Source organism: Conger conger, chromosome 13, assembly GCF_963514075.1.
Source record: "Conger conger chromosome 13, fConCon1.1, whole genome shotgun sequence".
Lineage (NCBI taxonomy): Eukaryota > Metazoa > Chordata > Actinopteri > Anguilliformes > Congridae > Conger > Conger conger.
Genome location: NC_083772.1, coordinates 42,311,448 through 42,322,384, shown reverse-complemented (window position 1 = coordinate 42,322,384; position 10,937 = coordinate 42,311,448). Strand labels below are relative to the sequence as shown.

General features: G+C 42.3%; 1 protein-coding gene and 1 pseudogene across 1 annotated transcript; both read left to right on the top strand.

The window, feature by feature from the left end:
• The first annotated feature begins 363 nt into the window (after positions 1 to 363).
• LOC133108122 (tripartite motif-containing protein 16-like) lies at positions 364 to 4,087 on the top strand. The gene is made up of 6 exons (XM_061217555.1): positions 364 to 975; positions 1,942 to 2,031; positions 2,272 to 2,505; positions 2,672 to 2,831; positions 3,016 to 3,060; positions 3,429 to 4,087. The coding sequence occupies exons 1-6, from the start codon at positions 385 to 387 to the stop codon at positions 3,956 to 3,958; spliced, it is 1,650 nt and encodes a 549-aa protein (XP_061073539.1). The 5' UTR covers positions 364 to 384; the 3' UTR covers positions 3,959 to 4,087.
• A 790-nt stretch (positions 4,088 to 4,877) lies between these two features.
• Positions 4,878 to 10,443, top strand: LOC133107579 (stonustoxin subunit beta-like; annotated as a pseudogene).
• The last annotated feature ends 494 nt before the right edge of the window (positions 10,444 to 10,937 follow it).

Sequence of the window (10,937 nt, the reverse complement as noted above, 5' to 3'; positions counted from 1 at the left end):
TAAATTATTGGGCTCATGAAGTAATGAGGAGCCGAAGTTGGTCTAAAATCCAGAAACAGATACGGGCCACCTCGCCCATCCCTGCATTAGACGAAATGCTGAACAACATTTCATGGACTATGACTTGAAAAATGCCCATATAACTCAGCTGTGGATACATTGCTTGGTCAGTGACCAAACACTCATCACTCTGTCCCATGCAGGCCTGTGTTTGTGTGATATTTATGAGTAAATCTCTACTCTGCTCTTGCTCTTCAGCCTGGCCTCCGTCCAGCTCCACACCTCCTGCAACTGTGAGCAGAAACAGGAAGTTACTCCCACTCTCTCTGTTACGCAATTCATGAAAAGCGAAACTAAATTGTCTCTGTCAGAGTGGGCAGTGAAATGGCTGAAGGTGGAATTTTACTGGATCAGGACCAGTTCAGCTGTGCGATCTGTCTGGATCTGCTGAAAGACCCAGTGACTATTCCCTGTGGACACAGTTACTGTTGGGGCTGTATTAAGGGCTGCTGGAATCAAGATGATCATACTGGTGTCTACAGCTGTCCCCAGTGTAGAACGACCTTCACTCCGAGGCCTGTTTTAGGCAGAAACACTATGCTGGCTGACGTCGTGGAGAAACTGAAGAAGACAGGTCTCCAAGCTGCACCTTCTGCTCTCTGTTACGCTGGACCTGGAGACGTGGCGTGTGATGTCTGCACTGGGAGAAAGCGAAAAGCCGTCAAGTCCTGTCTGGTTTGTCTGGCATCTTACTGTGAAACTCACCTCAAACTTCACAATGAGCTCAACCCGGGAAACACACATAATATCGTCAATGCTACTGGACATCTGCAGGACAATATTTGCCCTCAACATAAAAAACTGTTGGAGATTTACTGTCATTCCGATCAGCAGTGCATCTGTCTGCTGTGTGTGATCGATGAACACAGAGGCCATGATATTGTCTCAGCTGCAGTAGCAAGGACTGAGAAACAGGTAAGAACTGGATCTCTTATGGCAGCTCTGATACTGGATATAATGGGAGAGGAACTGAGTTAATTGGGAACAGCGGGATTGTTGTCTTTTGAAAAGTTACTGAAGTAACATTTATATTATGTAACAAAATCCAAGTGCACATTATTAAAACATTATGTTACCTCTAAGTTCTGTTTCAAGAGATTTATTTGGTAAAATCTAACATAAAGTACAGTTACAGTGCAGTCCGCAAGTATCTGGACACTCGTACAATTCATATTTTAATAGCTGTAACTTATTTGAATGTAGTTGTACAATTTGATAGAGGTTGATTGAAAAGGGTTGCTCTGCCTAGCAATGAATTAAGTGGAATTGATATTTGATTCCTTTGTAAATAATTATAACATTAAATCCACTAAATTGTACATTCATAGTGAAATCTTTTAACTGTTCATGCATTTGTGTTCAGTATTCAGAGTGCTGAAGTTGAACATTAAACAAAGGTATTTTGGCAGTTAGAACTGCTGGATTGAGGAATCTTACATTTTTCACATTGTTCTCATTTCCTCAACAAAGTTGACAATGATAAAGTTAAGGCAAGTCAAATTAAGTCAAATTAAGGCAAATTAAGTCAAGTCAGCTCTCTGTGACAGCTCTGTTCACACCCCTCAGCCCCCTATTTTCTCCCTGAATGGGAATCAACATGTTTGGAGCCGCGACTTCACACAGTTCCTTTTTCTATAAACCCTTCTACACACTGACCTGCAGGTGGCATTATATTACTGCATATCATTCAAGATCACATAAATATTGAAACTATGCTTTCAATCACTTTCATTATTATTTTACAGTGAAAACCTTCTTCTACCTTACTTGCATGTCAAATAATGCAGTGCCTATTTTTAGTTTTTAGTTTTAAACATGATGCCCTTATTTAACACTTGTGAACACGATATACAATGATGTGAGAAATCAATCTATCCACAGAAGCAGCTGGGGGCGAGTAAATTCCAGCAGAGACTCCAGGAGAGAGAGAAGGAGCTGCAGGATCTGAGACAGGCTGTGCAGTCACTCAAGGTGGGTACAGACCAGAGGAGAAGACAGCTGGCTGCTGGAAGAGCCATTTCAGGGCTCAGTCAGGGCTCTCCTCCAGTCAGCCAGTGAGGAGCCCAGTGTTGGGCCACTTTCCAGCCCTGTGGGTCTCAATCCCACTGAGCCACACTGTAGGAAACAGGCTGTCTGGAGTCCCAGAAAGTGAAGCTGAGTGAAAGGGCTTGTTAAAATGTACAGCCCTCCTCTCTCTGTGTCTCCTAACAGCGCTCTGCACAGAGAGCAGTGGAGGACAGCGAAAGGATCTTTACTGAGATGATCCGCTCCATTGAGAGAAGGTGCTCTGAGGTGAAAGAGCTGATCAGAGATCAGGAGAAGGCTGAAGTGAGTCGGGCTGAAGGACTCCTGGAGCGACTGGAGCAGGAGATTGCTGAGCTGAGGAGGAGAGACGCTGAGCTGGAGCAGCTTTCACACACAGAGGATCACATCCATTTCCTCCAGGTACCATCACTGGCTCTCTGACAGTCTGCACTGTGTACCCTGTGCACACATGGTGATGTGTGTTCCTACTTCACAAAGATCTGTTCCAGGCATCGACAGAGGAATCTGTATGAACTCTGTTCTCTGTCTGTATGTATGTCTGTCTGTCTGTATGTCTATTCCACAGAGCTGTCAGTCTCTCTGTGTCCCTCCTGAACTTGGAGACTTACCCAGCATCACTGTCAGTCCACATGTCTCTTTTGAGGCTGTGAGGAAATCTGTCTCTGGACTGAAAGATCGACTTAAGGACGTCTGCAAGGTGGAACTGGCCAAAATTTCTGAATCAGGTTGTTAAACATTTAAGGAGAAAAATCTTTTTTTCCTGTTTGTATTCCACGCAAAAGCTATTGTCATTTACGCTGTTAGCACTCGGTAATATTTGCTATCCATCTCAGTCTAAAAATTATCCTTCGTCCTCTTCATCATTCTTCATTTCTGTGCTTTTCTCCCACTCTGTCTCTGCAGTGAAAGAAGCCCATACTGTAGAGCCCAGGACCAGAGAGGATTTCTTACAGTGTGAGTGCTCACTCTCAGCTGAGACACATACTCACACACACACACATACACACACTCACTCACACACATACTCACACATACTCACACACACACAGGCACACATGTACACGCACACATTCTCTTTAGAAAGAAAGATTGTATTTTCATATTACACTAAAATATAAATCGAAAAATAGAAAATTACAAAAATATTGTTTAGGTCTCCTACTCAATGATTTTGTGTCTGTTTCCGTGGAAACAGTCAAAAACATGCATGCAAACAAACATGGAAAAACTTAAATCACATCGTATAGTGTTGTAGAATGAATTACACCCAGACATTAGATGGACTTGTCCTCATATTAAATCTTATCCGTCTCCTCCATCAGATTCCTGTCAGCTCACACTGGACCCCAACACAGTGAATAAATGCCTCCATCTGTCTGAGAGGAAAAGAGAGGTGACCCGTGTGAAAGAGATCCAGTCATATCCTGTTCATCCACAGAGATTTGAGGGGAGAGCCCAAGTGCTGTGCAGAGAGGGTGTGTCTGGATGCTGTTACTGGGAGGCTGAGTGGAGTGGGATTGATACAGTGTCAATAGCAGTGTCATATAAACAGATCAGCAGGAAAGGAAATGATAAAGACTGTATACTGGGAGGTAATGACAAGTCCTGGAGACTGACCTGCTCTCCCTCCAGGTACACTTTCGGGCACAATGACAAGGGCACTGAAATCCCTGTTCCACCCTCCTCCAGAATCGGAGTGTACCTGGATCACAGGGCAGGAACTCTGTCCTTCTACAGTGTCTCTGACACCATGACCCTCCTGCACAGAGTCCAGACCACATTCACTCAGCCCCTCTATCCTGGGTTTGGGTTTTCTCCTGGAACCTCTGTAAAACTGTGTGATCTGGCATGAGGGGGAGAAATTCATATTCAGCAGTCATCAAATCAAAAAGGGAAACTCATACCAATACCATGAAAATTATGTAACAGAAATGTAATTTTATCATTCAAATTCATGAAATAAAAAAAATGTAAGGTCTTATATTCTTTCAGAAACATTCATTCTTTATCACAATGTTAAAAAAAGAAGCAGACATTCTTAGGAGTTTTCATAACCTGAATTTGTAACATGAAGAATTGATTAATTCCATTCATTTCGCCTCTTTTTTGTTTGAATTTCTTTGTTATTAGTTAGAATAGCACTGACTGGAGTTTTGCTTTATTTCTGTGATGTTTGCTGTGGAATGATGAATTTTTAGGTTCAGAACATAACATTGCATTGAACTGAAAACTGTTTTTTAATCCGCTTCAACATAACTATTTCCTTTGTAAAACCCCACGCTAACCCAACGACGGAATTTAGCGAGGGCTGAAGGTGTTGCTGAAAGAATATTAATAGGGTTAAAAATTAGTGGCCCCTATGCGGAGAGTCTAGATCAGCCAATAAATAAACCATGATACAAAGACAGGAGTACCACTCTGCCTTCCGCTCTTTACTGGTCCGGGCTGACCAAGAATCTCCACAATAGGGCCAATATATTCACCTTCATTTATCTGACTCCATTTTATAATAATAACTTAGATTAGTTATCCACATTAGGTAGATTTCTTATTGATAATTTTGACTTGATAGGAATCCTGTACTGAGATTTACTCTCCGAACAGTCCTCTGCTGGTACCGCCGCATGTCACATCGCGCGTTATGTGCACGTCTCACAAACTGACTAGCTATCTGTAGTCATCACAGAGGTGGAAGGAATAGCTACTCTTGGGTATATCTGTTTACAGCCTAGGGACCCAAGCAGACCAACCTAGCTACGGCTGTGCTCGACATGAATGAACTTTCACGCGGAGGTGAGGGATTTACCATCATAGGTCTACGGGTGCTATACGCCATGATACATTAAGCGTAAATATTCATCCTCCCTAGACCAGTTTGAGGGGGTAAACCAAGCATTCCCTGTATAACTTTGAGTGTCAGTAAGCAAAACCACACAGATCAAGTTTTAACAATTTATTTTACCAGGCAGGTTACATACACGTAATTACATACTAGTTTGAAATCAAAAAACATCACAACGGAAACCAAATTACGGAGTCTTAAAAGTCATACCTGGTAATAAAAGCAACATACGGGAGTCTGGCTACAGGCACCCTGTACGTAGAAATTACGTGCACGGAGTGCACGGGAGGCTGATTGCATTCTCCCAGATTGCTTAGTTTGCTGTCCTTAAATACAAAATTTGGCCTTTGATGTTAACCCTAGAAATGGGTCACCCATCTGTAATTTGGAGCCACGCCTCCCCCGGAAGCGCAGGGGGGTTGAGGCACATGGCTTTCACTGGGACAGAGCTCCACACAGCTTCTCCTGGTTCCTGGTTGGTTATGATGTCCAGGGTTTGCTGTTGCTGAAATAAAACCATTGCACCAGTCGCACTGAAACAATCAGAATAATACCAAACATGAATATTATCTAAACTGACTTTGTCATGAAACATCCAATGCTGTACACATCATTTAGTGACTGAGTAAAGAGGGAGAGAGCAATAAAGGGGGGTTCAGGAGAAGGTCAGGGCCTAACAGGCCGTGCCCTCTGAAACCTTCCCGTGCTGTAAAGGATGTTGCCCCGTCGTAAAGAGTTTTACGGCGGGAGGCCTGAGTCTTCCCCCACAGGCTCCTGCCCGTATGGGTGCGGTGATAGTGGGGGTTAATGGTGCATGCTCCTTAAATTATTTTACAGCCACATTTTGCCACAATACCAGAGGAAGCCAGCAAGCTGACCAGCCCTGAGTGATAATGCCAGATTTCCGCCTTACACCTTTTTGATTAGGATTGTACTAAAATGTGATTGACTCTTTTTAACTCAAACTGTGCAGTTATGCATTACATTCATTTACGAAATAAAAATCTTACAATCAGTGGCATGCTCTACGATGGATGGTTATGTTCTCAGACATGTGAAGATAAAATGATTGATAATCACTGAAATATAAAGGCTACATGAGCAACACACACACCATGCACTCAGTTGTTTTTGACTTCAGTCCTTTACATATTCCTGCAAGCACACCTTTTGAGATATCGGTGGTGTGCTGGTGTATTTTAGATGTTGTTGCTTGGTTGTCCAGAAAACCTCCAGTCCTAGAGGGCGGGTGTGTATGCAGGATTAACTGCAGTCCTGGAGGGCAGATGTGTTCCATGTTGTTGTTATGTTGTTGCAGGTGGATACACATCCTTACTCCTGCTCTTACCACTGTGTAAAATCAATCATCAGTCATTTGATCACCAGCTCAAACATGCGTGTCAAAAAAGGTTGAAAATCCCTGCGACAAAAGATGGTGATGCAATATTACATTCAACGATAATGTGGTAAAATCCTCTTCCAATAATTGGTGTCAATCGATTTATGTATCCTAAAACATTCATGATCTAAACATGGAATGTTGTTAGAAGTACTCTGTTTCCATAAAACTATGCTTTAGGAGTAATGCTACAGTTACTTGTCATTTTTAGTAGTTGGATACATTGGTAGTTAGATGCATTGTAATGAATGAAAAGACAGTATTTTCAAATGTAAAGTGTGTATTTCATTTTGAAAAGCTAATACTTTGAATGTTAAGTTGTGTCATTGTGAACAAGTGATTTGGTTCAGTGATCAAATCATTTTTGGTTTATGTATATTGTATCCATGCAATTGAAAAAAGCGTTTAGAGTTTTGAAGAATGTTCTGTTTCGTATTACATTATATTATGTTCTGTTCTGTATTTTACACAGTTCTCATTTCCTCAACAAAGTCCACAATGATAAAGCAGGAAATTAAGGCAAGTCAGCTCTCTCTGACAGCTCTGTTCACACCCCTCAGCCCCCTATTTTCTCCCTGAATGGGAGTCAACATGTTTGGAGCCGCGACTTCACACAGTTCCTTTATCTATAAGCCCTTCTACACACTGACCTGCAGGTGGCATTATATTACTGCATGTCATTCAAGATCTCATAAATATTTAAACTATGCTTTCAATCACTTTCATCATTATTTTATCGTGAAAAAACTTTACTTGCATGTATTTAGTGCCTATTTTTTGTTTTTATTTTAAAACATGATGCCATTATTTTACTATTGTGAACACGATATACAATGATGTGAGAAATCAATCTATCCACAGAAGCAGCTGGGGGCGACACAGAGTCAATTCCAGCAGAGACTCCAGGAGAGAGAGAAGGAGCTGCAGGATCTCAGACAGGCTGTGCAGTCACTCAAGGTGGGTACTGACCAGAGAAGACAACAGCTGGCTGCTGGAAGAGCCATTTCAGGGCTCAGTCAGGGCTCTCCTCCAGTCAGCCAGTGAGGAGCCCAGTGTTGGGCCACTTTCCAGCCCTGTGGGACTCAATCCCACTGAGCCTGTAATGTTTCTGTATTTGTTCTATAACTCCGCCTCCCTATGCTATCCCTGATTACTCGTTTAGTTTCGGCGAAGTGTTCGCACCTGTCTCTAACTATCACTACGTCTTCTAACTATGCAAATGTCTACTCCCTAATCCGGAGCCGTATGTTTTGCATGTTTTGTTTCGTGCATCCAGTCCGCGTTTTCGTCTCCCTCCCGTTATTATGTTATTACCCTATTGTGTTTCCCCACCTGTTGTCCATTTGTTTAGCCCACCTTTTCCTCTGCCCCGCCTAGATTGTCACCTTCCCTCTTGTATTTAAACCTCAGTCTCAGTATGCTTTGTTGTCAGAACGTTGATCTTGATAAGTGCCGATTGTTTGTAAGCCTTGTTATAGAGATTCTTGAAAGACACCCCTTTGCCTTGACTTCGACTTTGCTTTTGCCCTGCTGTACCTTCGCCCTGTGATTTTCTGGATTTTGACCTCTCGCTTGTTTTTTCGACTATTCTTTTGCTTTTCGTTTTTGGCTGTGTTTTGGATCTCTTGGCTTGTGACTACTGACATTAAAACTACTCTTTTGGATTATCCTGTGGTCTGCGTCTGGGTTCCCTGGACCGTACATAACAGAGCCACACTGTAGGAAACAGGCTGTCTGGGGACCCACTAAGAGCAGAGTGAAAGGCCTAATTAAAATGTACAGCCCTCCTCTCTCTGTGTCTCCTAACAGCGCTCTGCACAGACAGCAGTGGAGGACAGCGAAAGGATCTTTACTGAGATGATCTACTCCATTGAGAGAAGGTGCTCTGAGGTGAAAGAGCTGATCAGAGATCAGGAGAAGGCTGAAGTGAGTCGGGCTGAAGGACTCCTGGAGCGACTGGAGCAGGAGATTGCTGAGCTGAGGAGGAGAGACGCTGAGCTGGAGCAGCTTTCACACACAGAGGATCACATCCATTTCCTCCAGGTCTGCACTGTGTACCCTGTGCACACATGGTGATGTGTGTTCCTACTTTACAAAGATCTGTTCCAGGTATTGACAGAGGAATCTGTATGAACTCTGTTCTCTATCTTTCTGTATGTCTGTCTGTATGTCTATTCCACAGAGCTGTCAGTCTCTCTGTGTCTCCCCTGAACTTGGAGACTTACCCAGCATCACTGTCAGTCCACACGTCTCTTTTGAGGCTGTGAGGAAATCTGTCTCTGGACTGAAAGATCGACTTGAGGACGTCTGCAAGGTGGAACTGGCCAACATTTCTGAATCAGGTTGTTAAACATTTAAGGAGAAAAATCTTTTTTTCCAGTTTGTATTCCACACAAAAGCCATTTTGATTTATGCTGTTAGCACTCGGTAATATTTGAAATCCATCTCAGTCTAAAAATTATCCTCCATCCTCTTCATCATTCTTCATTTCTGTGCTTTTCTCCCACTCTGTCTATGCAGTGAAAGTAGCCCATACTGTAGAGCCCAGGACCAGAGAGGTTTTCTTACAGTGTGAGTGCTCACTCTCAGCTGAGACACACACTCACACACACAAACACATACACACACTCACTCACTCACTCACTCACTCACACACATACTCCCACACACACACACACACACTCACACACAGACGCACACACACACACACACACACACACACACACACACTCACACAAGCACATATGAATACACACGCACACAAGCTCACTCTTAGCTGAGACCCACACACACACACACACACGTGCACACGCATACTCACATACACACACACACACACATGCTCATGTAAGCACACACACACACACACACACACAGACACACATGTACACGCACACATTCTCTTTAGAAAGAAAGATTGTATTTTCATATTACTCTAAAATATAAATACAAAAATAGAAAATTACCAAAATATTGTTAAGGTCTCCTACTTAATGATTTTGTGTCTGTTTCCGTGGAAACAGTCAAAAACATGCATGCAAACAAACATATGGAAAAATTTAAATCACATCGTATAGTGTTGTTGAATGAATTACACCCAGACATTAGATGGACTTGTCCTCATATTAAATCTTATCCGTCTCCTCCATCAGATTCCTGTCAACTCACACTGGACCCCAACGCAGCGAATAAATGCCTCCATCTGTCTGAGGGGAACAGAGAGGTGACCCGTGTGAAAGAGATCCAGTTATATCCTGATCATCCAGAGAGATTTGAGAGGAGAATCCAAGTGCTGTGCAGAGAGGGTGTGTCTGGATGCTGTTATTGGGCGGCTGAGTGGAGTGGGAGTGGTCAGGTTGGTAGAGCAGTGTCATATAAATAGATCAGCAGGAAAGGAAAGGGTGTGGACTGTGCACTGGGATTTAATGACAAGTCCTGGAGACTGACCTGCTCTCCCTCCAGGTACACTTTCTGGCTCAATAACAAGGTCATTAAAATCCCTGCTCCCTCCTCCTCCAGAATCGGAGTGTACCTGGATCACAGGGCAGGAACTCTGTCCTTCTACAGTGTCTCTGACACCATGACCCTCCTGCACAGAGTCCAGACCACATTCACTCAGCACCTCTATCCTAGGTTTTGGTTTTCTCATGCATCCTCTGTAAAACTGTGCAATCTGGCATGAAGGGGAAAAATTCTCAATCAGTAGTCATCAATCAAAAAGGGAAATTCATACCAATACCATAAAAATAATGTAACAGAAATGTAATTTTATCATTCAAATTCATGAACTAAATAAAATGTAAGATCTTATATTCTTTCAGAAACATTAATTCTTTATCACAATGTAAAAAACAGAAGCAGACATTCTTAGGAGTTTTCATGACGTGAATTTGTAACATGAAGAATTGATTAATTCCATTAATTTTGTCTCTTTTTTCTGTGAATTTCTTTGATAGTAGTTAGAATAGCACTGACTGGAGTTTTGCTTTATTTCTTTGATGTTTGCTGTGGAATGATGAATTGTTGGGTACACAACATAACATTGCATTGAATTGAAAACTGTTTTTTAATCCGCTTCAACATAATCATTTCTTTTTTGATCAGGATTGTACTAAAATGTGATTGACTCTATTTAACTCAAACTGTGCAGTTGTGCATTACATTCATTTATGAAATAAAAATCTTACAATCAGTGGCATGCTCTACGATGGATGGTTATGTTCTCAGAAATGTAAAGATAAAATGATTGATAATCACTGAAATATAAAGGCTACACACACACAATGTGGGAGTGTGCCTTCTACTAAAAGCACATACTCCACCAACTCAGTTGTTTTTGACTTCAGTCCTTTACATATTCCTGCAAGCACACCTTTTGAGATATTGGTGGTGTGCTGGTGTGTTTTAGATGTTGTTTCTTGGTTGTACAGAAAACCTCCAGTCCTAGAGGGCGGGTGTGTATGCAGGATTAACTCCAGTCCTGGAGGGCCGGTGTGTTACATGTTATGTTGTTGCAGGTGGATACACATCCTTACTCTTGCTCTTACCACTATGTAAAATCAACCATCAGTCATATTACCACCAGCTCAA